The sequence below is a fragment of the Peromyscus leucopus genome, chromosome 19 (assembly GCF_004664715.2).
Source record: "Peromyscus leucopus breed LL Stock chromosome 19, UCI_PerLeu_2.1, whole genome shotgun sequence".
Lineage (NCBI taxonomy): Eukaryota > Metazoa > Chordata > Mammalia > Rodentia > Cricetidae > Peromyscus > Peromyscus leucopus.
Window position 1 is genome coordinate 252,110 of NC_051079.1, and position 12,587 is coordinate 264,696.

The window sequence follows — 12,587 nt, forward strand, 5'->3', positions numbered from 1 at the left end:
AAATTCAATGAAAATAAAAAGGAGTGCTAAAGGAGAATTCTGTCCATCTTCCAAGATACACCTCCAATAGGTAACTCCACATCAGAATAAAACCACCCAGTGACCTCACTAGTCTTGATAGACTTATGTGGAGTTTGAGACAATTTTGACCAAAGATTAAAGTTTACCTTTCACCACTATTAGTCAAATAATAGTATAAATTATATCCATAAAGTAATAGTATAAACTGTACCCACTGTTTAGCTTACCTTCAAGAGCAAGTTACATTCTGATATCCTGAGCACACCATACTTAGTAACAATTTACATGTGAATCGTAAACATCTTTATCTTACAATCTCATCAAATTTTCTTTAGCAGCTCTACTGTTCTTCTTGTTGCCTGATTTTAAAATGAAATTGACTCCTCAAAGATATTATTCAACATTTAAATTAATTTTACTAGGCTCTTTCTTAGGCAAACAAACTTATTTCATATAAGATAATTGAACAAAGTTGCTTTATGTTTGTTTAATTTGTCTTCTCTTTTAATTTACAATGCAAAACAGAAGATGATCAATCATGATAGAAATAGTTAAACTAGCTGGGCATGATGGTCTAGGTGTCTGTAATCTTAGCACTTGGAAGGCAGAAGTGAAGATAAAGAGAGTTCTAGATCAAGCTGGCTACAGAATGAGACTGTTTTGAGAAAGAAAGGAAAAGAGGGGAACAGAAAAGAGTTACTAGGGACAGGTAATGAGGGAGGTATTTCTGGCCATCATGACACACACCTGTAATCCCAGCATTTGCAAGCTGAAGGCAGGAGGATCAGAAGTTCGGGGTCATCCTTGGCTCCAGATCAAATTTGGGGTCAACCTGAACTATATGAGACTTTCTAAAAAACAAACAAAACAGCAACAATAAAATTATTTCTGGGTCTGGGAATATAAGTTAGTGGTAGAGGACTTGCCTAGCATGGATGAAGCCTGAGGTTCAATTTGCAGGTCTCAAGCCAAAACTGCCTAAATCTTACCATACTCTCAGTGGTTCAAGACAGATGTTTTCCTCATTTCCCAGATGAGGAATTCAATAAGTTTGGTACCCATGTGTGCCTTCTTGTACACAAAGAGGTCCATGTCAGCTGTCTTCCTCTATCACTTGACTCTCTTTTTAGCAACAGTCTCTAACTCAACCTGGAGCTCCCTGATTAGCTAGTCTGGCTGGCTGACAAGCCCTTGGGATTCTCCTATCTCTGCTTTCACAGTGCTGGAATTATGGGTGCATGCCACCAGGCCCTGGGGTTTTTTTTGTTTTTGTTTTTGTTTTTTTTTTAATGTGAATGCTGACGATGGAACTTGGGTCCTCATGCTTGTATTTCAAGCACTTTACCAACTGAATCACCTCCCCAAGTAATTGTTGGACCTGATAAGATAATATGTATCAATAGTCCCAAACATGGAGATGTAAATGTAGTGGCTAAAGAAACTCCATTTTATACCAAGCACCCCTCTTGGTACCCACTAGCTATTTGTCTCTGACAGTCCCTGGAAGATAAGTTCCATGTAACCCTGACTCAGTGAGTCCCTACCCAAAAATATACAGCTGTGAACATCTACTTGTTATGATATGACTAATTGTTCTTTTGGCTTCTGTAACTTGCATATGTAGATACCCAAAGATTGTTTTGAGATGCCTTAACCACTCAAGTTGGTAAAACAGATCAGTTTTGACTTGTCTGTGTAGATATTGAAGGTCTTCTTGTGGTTTTCCCCTTTAAAGCCCTTCCCCATACCCCTCCTTCAGGACATGCCTGAGATTAGGCTTTAAGGTGGTCATCCTGCTGGCAGCTAATCAATAAATCTTTTAATTATAATTGTATTGGGTCTATGGTCTCTTTCCAGGGGTCGCAAACTCTATAAAATAAGTGACAGCAAATGTCAGTTGCAGCTACTCCAGCCACTATAAGGTAGAAGTACTCATTCTTAAGTAGATGAGAATCAATGGACAGGAAAAGGAGCTTTTGTGTGTTGGAACTGCTTTCCTTACAAATGCACACACATCCCTTCAACAATTAGATGCTCATTTGTCTTGAGCTTGTCAGTGGGGCGGTGCCACAGAAGTGTACCCAGAGCCAGTACAGCACTGTTATAAGTAACCGACTACAAATGACATTTTTTTTTCCAGTGCTGGATACCTAACCCAGAGCCTCTTGCATAGTAACATGTGCTCTCTTGAATTCTACTCCCTCCCCTACAAGTGATTTTATACATCCTAGGGAAATTTGTTACCAAGATGTCCTTGGATACCTGAACCCACAGATACTAATGCCCTTTGTAGAGAATTCTTTGGTCTTTGATTTAACCTACAAACATTCTTTGGTATACTTTAAATACTCTCTGGGTACTTATAACACCCAATGTAAATGCTATGGAAATAGTTATTAGTTGTATTGTTTGAGAAACTGACAGACAGTCTGTAAATGTTCAATATAGCCATAGATGTTTACATTTAGTTTTAATTTTATTTAGTCTTTCAATTCTTTTAGGTTTATATTTTTTTATATTTTGTCTATGAGTGTTTTGCTCAGATGTATGTTTGTGTACCACATGCATGCTGTGCCCTTAAAGGTCAGAAGAGGGTGTCAAATTCCTTAGAACTGAAGTTGTGTGTGGTTTCAAGCCACCATGTAGGTGCTAGAAATTGAACCCACTTCCCCTGCAAGAACAACAAATGCTCTTAACCACTGAGCTATTTTCCCAGCCTCTACTTTTATTTTTTTAAATGTTAATAAGTACAGGTAATGTACTTCAGTGGTAGACCTGCCTAGCATATGAGGGGCCCTGGGTTTTGATAAAAAAGAAAATAAAACTGGAAGACTGCTATGAGTTCAAGGTCAGCCTGGGCTACAGGCTCTGTCTCAACAACAATAAACAAAACAAAGGATGGGCAGGATTGTAGCCCCAGTTGGTAGAGTGTTTGTTGCTAATCATTCAGGAAATTGCCATGCATTAGACCTCTACCACCATATAAACAGATGTGGGAGCACACACCTGTAACCCTTGCAATCCAGAAGTAGAAGCAAGAGGATCAGAGGGTGGTGCTGTTTTCAAAAGAGGATCAGAAATTTAAGGTCATCCCCATTACATATTGTGTTTGGGGTCAGCCTGGGGTACATGAGATCATGTCTTAAGGGAAAAAAGAAAAGGAAATTTTTGATTCTAGATTGGTAAACTCTTCAGAGGTAGAGCCTTCAGAGAGAGGACTGTGTGTCCAAAACATGTCTGAATTTCCAACAGTAATGTTTTCTGTGTGTTTATTCTGTATGCACATAGTATTCAGGTGGTTTTCATGTTGGAGTTTTTGATCTGCAAATGACCTTGGAAGGTCACCTATATGTGGAGTTGCAGGTGGGAATACTTACACCTAGCCACTCGAAGCCTGCCCTGTGAGAAAGAGGTACTTTAGAGGGCAGGGCCCAAAGACCATTATACTGACTACCAGACGCGGTTTTATTCTAGTTGACCTGCTTCATCCCCACAAAACAAGGTGAAATAAAATTACATCCTTCCACATCTATTTCACTGAAAATGACACATGTGAAAAGCAAAGCCAAATCTATAAGCCTGTTGTATGTAGGTCGCTGGCCTGAGTGTCTGGGTGTGATACAGCTAAGGTCTCACAGGAAAACAATCATGAACATTTTGGAGTTGGAACAAACTTTTGTACTGTCTACCCTGTGAGCTCCCTATCATGGGAGAAAGTTGTGGTCAGAGATGGCAAAGGAGAGGCCTACAACTCCAACCTGACAATTAAGGGCAGAATTTCTGTTTTCTCTGGCCCATGCCTTCTCATTGAACTTAAACAAAGGCTCTCAGATCAGTCCTAAAAAGCTGTTGGTAGCCCTGCAGTGGACTAGAAAAGCTATTTCACATGATCCCTTGGAACTGGGGCTCATCAAATAGAATAAAGACAGATAGCTCTCCATATCCACAGGCCCTATCTCCATGGGGTCAACCAGCTACAGAATAAAAGTATTCAGGAAAAGATTTCCAGAAATCAAAACAAATTTGAGTTTGCCAGGAAGAGTACTGAATTTGCAGGAATGAAGTTATGTATAAGAACCATGAATTAGACATTATGAGTGTTAGGATCCTGTACATGTACAGCTTGGGTTCTTGCGTCTTAAATCATCAGCAGGCACAGGCAACTATGTGGTCACGAAATCTGTGCCTTAAAAAAGTTGGACTTGGACCTCCACCCTCTCTCTCTCTGCTCCCTGCTCTCTGCTCTGCTCCCGCCATCTTTTTTTCTCTCCAGGCCTGGCTCCCCTTCCTCCTATCCTCTCCTTCTTTCTAATAAAGCTCTTTGTAACTCTGGTAGTTGTGACTTTTCCACCGGTAAACAGCGCTGCCACCAGCGCCATTCATCATAACCATCAATGAGTAGCCTAGAGAACATTTAAAACAGGGGAGGGCTTGAGATATATAGTTGATAGATTGTTTGTCTAGTGTGGTGGTTTGAAAGAAAATGGCCCCCATGGGGAGTGGCACTATTAGAAGGTGTGGCCTTGTTGGAGGAAGTGTGTCACTGTGGAGGTATGCTCAAGCTATGCTCAGTATAGAACACAGTTCACTTCCTGTTGGCTGCAGATCAAGATGTAGAACCCTCAACTCCTTCTCCAGCACCATGTCTGTCTGCATGTTGCCATGTCCCACCATTTGATATGGACTAAACCTTTGAAACTGTAAGCTAGCCCCAATTAAATGCTTTCCTTTATAAGAGTTGCTGTGGTCATGGTGTCTCTTCACAGCAATAGAAAACCTAACTAACACACCTAGATAGTGTGCATAAAACCTTCAGTTCAAACCCCAGAAAACACACCAATCTATTAGTCACAGTGGGGCACACTTGCCATGACAGCACTCAGGAGACAGAGGCAGGAAGATCATCATCCTGATGCTTCATGGTCCTTGACTACTTGTGGTGGTTTGAATGAGAAATGTTGAGTATTTGTGTCCTCTATAGGCCATGTCATTGCACACTTAGTCCCCAGCTGTTTTAGAAGGTTCTGAAACTTTTAGGAGCCTTGCTGGAGGGGATAAGTCACTGGGAGAGGGCTTTGCAAAGTTCAGTCCCTCTACTTCCTGCATGTGGTTGGAAGTATGAGCTCTCAACTTACTCTGTGGCCATCCCTTCCTCGACATTACGGACTCCTACTCTGGAACGGTAAGCCAAAATAAACGCTTTCTTCTATAAGTTGCTTTTGGTCACAGTGTTTATTAAAACACTAGAAAAGTATCTTGTAAAACTATACATTTGCTATGTATGACCAGCCTGCCTAAATGAGACCCTGTCTCAAAAAATAAACAAACAAAACCCAGAGAGCTAAAAAGAAAAAGGAAGGAAGAATGAATACAGGGAAGCTGGGTGTAACAGTTCACTCATATAATTCTAGCACTCAGGAGGCAGAGTTCAATCATATAATTCTAGCACTCAGGAGGCAGAGGCAGGAGGATTACACGTTCAAGCCCAGATTGGTCTACATAGTAAGACTCTGTCACAAACCAACCAACAAACAAAAGACAGGAAAGACATTGGTTATCAATGGTCACAGAAAACCTTGAAGTCAGTCTTCTGCAGATATCCAGGTGACTTAGTCATAGATATCTGCACTTTATTTCTGAAATGATGGAAACCAAGCCCAGGACCTTGGGCACACAGGGTGCTTCACCACTGAGCCATACCCCTAAAACTTGCAGGGCCAGTATGAGGGAGGCTTCCATGAAGCCATTCTTCAGCCCAGAGATCTTGAGAGAGAGTAACCATTTCTCGTGTGTCTCCCTCAACTTTGTGTGTGTGTGTGTGTGTGTGTGTTGTGTGTGTTGTGTGTGTGTGTTTGTGGTTTATGCATATGTATGCACATGTATGTTGGTGTCCTTGCCTCTGTGTGCACTTGTGGGACATCAGAGTTGAACATCAAATATCCTTTATCTTTCTCCACCTATTTTTTAAGAGTGGGTGTCTTTCTGAGCCTGAAGCTGACTAGATGATCAATGAGTCCCCACAATCCTAAAAATCTGCCTGTCTCTCCTCTCCCCTAACGTCCCAGCTCTGTTTACAGATAGAGCTTTCATGTGGGCATTGAGGACCTGGCCTCATGCTTCTGCAGCAATCACTTTACACACTGAGCCATCTTGGAAGCCCCCTCATATTCCTTTGAATCTTAGCCATCCTGAGGTCCTAGACCCAAGGATGCTTTCCACTTTGCCTATGTTACCCATTACTTCTTTTACATCCTTCTCCAACATTCTATCTGTGCTTTGCTCAGCACAGTGGCCACCTTCTATGTGTCTTGTCCTGTAGATTCCTTCTAGAATACCTTGTCTATCTTTCCAGATTTCTGAATGTGGCCACTCCATCTGATCCAACTTTGGCTCTCTACAGCACACAATTCAGTGTCTTAATTATATTAATAGTAATCATGTAAGCCATGTTTGCTGAACAAAGGGTCTTTTTCAAAAAAATTCAAGCAGACAGATAAATGTACTAACACGATGGAGAAAGGAGGCTGTTCTGGGAGATGGAATGCTAGACTCAAAGAGCCATATATGGGAATGTACGGGGAGACCTAAGTGGCCTGGCTGAAATGGAGTGAAAAAGTACTGCATAAGGAGAGAAGAGAAATGAGTGATGAATGGGAGGGGATGGGAACCATAGCATTAGTTGGACCACTGGCTGCCAGCAGGAAGGGAAGCAAAGATTGGCCGAGTTGGAGGGACTGTAGTGATCGCTGCAGGTGCTCTCTCCTTTACATTGTACTCTGCTTGCTGGGCCTGGGCTCTCAGCTTCTCCACTCTAGACGCCCCATCAGTGGGCTCCTCTTCAACAGAGTCTACAGACTCAGCCTCTCAGTGAGCTGGGGAGATGCAGTTTTCAATTTTCTGGTTTCTTATCTGCCCTTTGTAGAGCCTGGGGCCAAAAAGGGGTGCATGGAGAGACCATTTATACCACAATCCACACGTGCTGTGATGGTCTTTTTGGGTGGTAGAAGGGCTGAGTAGGAAAGAAGTGAAGTTTGAGATGAGTGTTTTATTTATGGACAGGCTTTTGCTATGGAGCTACTACATACAGGCTAGTCTCAGACTCACTCTTGTAGCCCAGTCTGCCTTGAACTCTAAAGTCACCTGCTGGGATTATAGGTGTGAAACACCACACCCAGCAACTTGAGATATACTTTAAAGGTAGAAGCAGAGCCAGGTAGGGACGTAAAGCTTGGAGAAAATGGAGGAATTGAAGGTGACTGGGCTTTTTCATCTGTAAATAGTAGATGCCAGCACCAGGTAGGGTAAGAGCTGAATGAGAGGAGGCTTCCTTCAGCTTCTAGCATGACTACAGCATGACTGTAGGGGTTGCTGCTGCTTCTGGAGGAGGGGTGCTTGTGAAGCACCTTCTCTGAGGACTTCAAACCGTCTTCAGCTCTATGCTCCAGTTTTCCAGTCACACTGTTCTCTCCTCAGAGCTTGACAAGGGAAATCTTGGTTAGCTGATGTTCTGTGTTTGACCACAATCTTTAGTCCTTGGACCCATCTGAGTGGGGTTCAGAGAAGTCTCAGTCCAGGAAACCATTAGACCCTACTTGGAGCACAACTAATAGTCTGTCAAAGCCATGAGGCTGGGGAGGAAGTCATCTAAGAAAGTCATCCTTGAAAGAGTGGCTGATCCTGTTTGCTCATCACCATCACTGTTTGATTGGTTTTGACTTTGAAATTCTCTTAGAATTTTTGTTTTGTTTTTTTTTTTTCATTCAGGGTTCTCACTCTGTAGCCCAAGATGGCCTTAAATTCACCATGTAACCTAGGTTATTCCCAAGAGAGCAGACTTCTTGTCTCTTGCCTTCATTCCAGAATACAGGATTACAAGCATGTGTCATCTGGCCTGGGTTTAGAACATATGTGTAAAATTATATATATGTAACATGAATTTACTTTTTTTTTTTTGAGAAAGGGCCTAGATCTGTAGCCCAGGCCGGCCTCAAATTCATAGTGATGCTCTCTGAGTACTGGGATTATAGGCCTGAACTACCACATATGGCCAAATTGACCATCTTAACTTTTTGAAGCATGCAGTTCAGTGGTATCAAATTCATTCACAATCCCTACCATATATCATCATAATTCTTTTTGCTCCCAAATAGAGGCTCTGTGTTCATTAAACAACTCCCCTCCCCAACCCCAGGAAATTCCTTTTAGTCTTTATGAATTGAACTAAGTGCCTCATATAAATGAAATTATTTGTCATTTTGCATCCCACTTTCATCATTTAGCATAATGCCATCAAGATCCATCCATGGCACAGCATGTGCCAGAATTCTTTCTTAAGAATTAATAATATTCCACTATATTATTATTTTTATGTTTTTGTGAGTCTTTGTCTATAAGTATACCATATGCATGCAGTTCCTGGGAAGGCCAGAAGAATGACTTGTGAGTCACCTGATGTGAGTGCTGGGTTCTCTCAGGAGCAGCCAGATCTTTTTTTTTTTTTTTTTTTTTCACAACAGGGTTTCTCTGTGTAACAATTCTAGCTGTCCAGGAACTCGATTTGTAGACCAGGCTGGCCTTGAACTCACAGAGATCTGCCCACCCCTACCTTCCAAGTGCTGGGATTAAAGGTGTGTGCCACCACAGCCAGCTCTCTTAACCATTGGATCTTTCTGCCCTCCCTGTCTTTGTTATTCTGAGACCGGTCACATCCGCAGCTCAGGCTGGTCTGAACTCCCTCTGTTTGCTGGGACTGAAGGCCTCGCTCTGTAGACCAACTCACAGAGATCCTCCTGCCTCTGCCTCCCAAGTGCTGGGATTAAAGGTGTGCGCCACCACCGCCCGGCTGTAACTTGAAATTAAAAACAACTTAATTGGAAATAAATAATTGAAACCAGAGCCAAGAATCTCTTCATTTTACATCCGGAAATCAATTGAACAAAGAAGTTGATGGGCTTACTCAGTCCAGCACTGGTTAGTAAACGCTAGACCCATAGTTCTCAACCTGTGGGTAGAGATGCTTTTGGGGGTCCAACAACCCTTCCACAGGCGTTGACTACTACCACTGGAAAACAGACATTTACAATTCATAACAGTAGCAAATTTATAGTTATGGAAGTAGTAACGAAATAATTGAAATAATTTTATGGTTGAGGGTCACTACATCATGAGGAACTGTGTATTAAAGGGTCACAGCATCAGGAAGGTTGAGAACCAGGGCCTGACAACCCATGTCTACGGCTGCCTCCCAGATCTTTACTTGCCCTGCAAGTAGGTAGACAAGGCAGATGAGATATGGAGTGGCTTTGAGAATAGCCTTCAAAGTGTATGCGTGTTTCTTTTTCTTACTTAGATGTCCAACTTTCTCCCTTATGTTAAAAAAAAAAAAAGATTTTAGAGTGAAAAGTATGAGATGTTTTTGCACACGTTATTTAATTTCTTGGTACCCTCTTTTACTACAGCAAGGCCGCCCCTGCCAATAATGAACTAGTCTAGAGCTACCAGGTCTAAGCAATCTAAATACCTTCAGTCCCTGCCCAACCAGTGTTGTGTTGCTTTTTAGTAAGCTAGTGGATGAGAATAACAGTGTGTCATTTGAATGTCTGAGGATAGTTCCTCTGCTCCTCCCTCCCTACACACTAGGAGCTTATGTTGTTAGGTAATAAGGCGACTGTTAAAGGAACTTAGAAGTCTCTCATTCTCGGCCTCTTTTTGTGGTGCTAAAACAGGAGTCACCCGATAGTTGGGCGTGGGTGGGGACGTGGTAGGGTAACTTTTCCAGAAAAAAAAGGTGTTGTTTTTAGAAAAGTAAACAAATAAAAAAAATCTGGAAGAGCCCAAGGTTTTAAAATTGTAATCTTGTCCCGAGTTCAGTAGGGATAGTGTCTGTCTGGTAGTGATCTGGGGCTCTTAGTGAGACCTCGATGCAGTACTTTGCAGCCAATACCAGCGTACACAGGCGCTTGCAAACTTGAACTTCTAGGACTTCGACGCCCCCAGAGCTGTTTGACAAAAGGATAGCCTTTCCCCGCCACCCCTATGGCCTCGTTGCTCCCCAACTTTCCGCTCAACAGACGGTCCACATTCTAGTAACAAGCCTAGCAAATAGCGTCTTCCGTACACCGCGAGGGTGAAGTGCGGGCCTCCCGGGAAAGGGGCTGTCCCCGTTTTTCTCCGGGATGCAGTTCTGGCTAGAGGAAGAGGGATCTGCCAGGGCACGGGGCAGTCCCCTAGGGCTGGAAGCGCGGCCGAGGGCGGGGCAGAGGTTGCGGAGGAGCGTGGGCGCGGCCGGCCGGGCGGCCAGGGGGAGGAGCGCAAGGGGGAGGGCGCCTCCCGCCCCGGGTGAGCGGCGCACGGCGGCCCAGCGGCGGCAGAGTGAGGAGCTGGGCGCGAGGGCTGGAGCGCGGACGGCTGCCATGGGCGTGCAGTGAGCGAAGTTGGTGCCACTTCTCCGGGCGGCGCGTGTCCTCGGTCACCATGAAAGGTAGGGAGGCTGCGGGCTTCGGGGCTCGGGGGAGGTCCCCCGAGGTGCACTTCGGGGGTGGGGGGTGGGGGCGAGCGCCCTGGTTGCGCTCGGACTCCGGGGGCGCTATGCGGCATAACCAGAGCCCTCGAGGCTGGGGTTGGGACTCGCTGAGGCGCTCTCTTCCACGTCGGTCTCCAGAGTCGTTTGGAAGTCCCAAGTCGTTGTTTACCGATTTCAGTTTCCAGCTTTGTAATTGAAAAAACATGCGGAGGAGAGCTAGGCATCATCATTCCTCCGGGTGGGTTGGCCGCGCTTGTCACTCTCCCGGTGACTCTTCCGCGGTCCCAGCAGTCACAGTGCCACAGGCAGGCTGTTTTCCCGGGAGTCAGGATGTCCGGGAGTCAGGATGTCCTCGGTGCGCGCGCCGCGCATCTGGCAATGATTAGGTGCCCGCGGAGTTCAGCTGGCTCGGAAAGTGCGTTTGGCATCTTTCTCCATCGGGTCCACCGACTGGAAAATAACTGCTCCCAGTTACGCGTCCCTTCCCTGCGCCCGCCCTAGGGATAGTTGCCCCCACGTGTGCCCAGCGGGTGCCACAAATCTTGCCGGTATTGGTCCCTAGGTGGTATCCTCTAGGGGCGAGTTTATGGAAGTGTCAGATGTTATCTTGCCTTTAAAAGAATCTGGAGAGGACGGCCTTGGGGGGCAGCCTTCAATGCACTGGAAACATGTGGATTTGTCAACAGAACCGTGATTTATGTGGGAGATAAATAATTACAGTCTGGCCATCCTAGGGGGTCGTTAAAGAATGGGCGGGCGTGGTGTTTACGCAGGGCTGGAGTTCCCGGTTTGGGACTGGGGTAACACTTTTCTTTCCCAGCGTGGTCTTGGGCTGGGTGTGAAATGCCTTCCGAGTTTCCAGCTTCTCCAGGCCGCGCGCGTTGCTATCGATTGCTTTAGCTGAGGGGGGCGCTCCGGGAACCTCAGGAGCTTGGAAGTAACTTCGCTACGGAATGTTTCTCTGAAATGCAGTTGGTGATGAACTACGTGGAGATCCGGTCCTGTGAATTCAATCGCCCTCACTTGAGGGGACTTGGGATTCCCGCAAGGAACCAGACTGTATTCCAGGTGCTAAGAGACTTGTCCCAAGAATAGGATACTCAGAGCAGGCTACAGCTTTCTGCCTCGAGAACTTGAAAATACTGTGAACGTGCTTTCTCGTTCCGCCTCCATTTTTTTCTCGCCTTATTTACAGCTTAGAAAATGTGCATGTTTCTTAGCTAGGGTTCCCCTACCCACAAAAGCGGGAATTGAAATTAGATCCTCTCCCACTGAATTACATCCGTTACTCCTCCCTGCTTTTTAGTTTAAGACAGGAAGACAGGGTCTCACTAAATTGTTCATGCTGATCTAGAGCCCGCAAGGCAGTGAACTTGAGAACCTCCTGCCTCAGCCTCCAAGTAGCTGGGGTTACAGGTGTGCCATATGACTGACTTCCAAGACATTCTTTTTGCCCATTATTAAGTCTAGCAGTTTCTCAACTCTTGGCAAGACAACCCCCCACCCCACCCCCGGCGCGCTCGCTCTCATCAGTTCCAGCTTGGTGCAGTAATTGCAGTTTGGGTCTTCAGCAGGCTCAGCTCTGGAATGCAAAACACAACTACCGGCTTTAAACGCATTTTGGGTAAGACTTACGACTCACTGGCGACCAGGTTTCTGACTCTGTTAGGGAGACTGGATCCAGGGACTGGTGAATCCATATATAGGCTAGCCATTTTGCAGGCCTGTTTTTGCTTTAATTAATTGGTTAATTAATTAGAGAGGTCTAACTCTATAGCCCAAGCTGATCCTTTTATCTCAGCCTCTCCAGTGCTAAGATAACAGGTGTGTGTGCCAGCATACCCAACTTGAAGACCTTATTTACTTAGCAGCAACGGGGTCTTATTATGTAGTCCAGACTGCTGTGGCTTTCAATCTGCCTCCCTTCACCTCCTGAATTCTGAGGTTACAGGTGCTGTGCCTGAGACACCAGGTCTGCTTAACTTTGACATTTTACTTACTGTATTTTTTTGGCAAAGCTGACGGTTGAACTCAGCCCCCCCCC

General features: G+C 44.8%; 1 protein-coding gene across 1 annotated transcript in view; it reads left to right on the forward strand.

Annotated features, from left to right (window-relative positions):
* Positions 1-10,448: 10,448 nt before the first annotated feature.
* The window catches only part of Colec12 (collectin subfamily member 12), a gene marked incomplete at its 5' end in the record, with an annotated part of 169,871 nt that continues 167,732 nt past the window's right edge, over positions 10,449-12,587 (forward strand). Inside the window, one exon of the mRNA XM_028876714.2 lies at positions 10,449-10,501. Coding sequence (XP_028732547.1) covers positions 10,449-10,501 — 53 coding nt within the window. The remainder of the gene's footprint in view (positions 10,502-12,587) is intronic.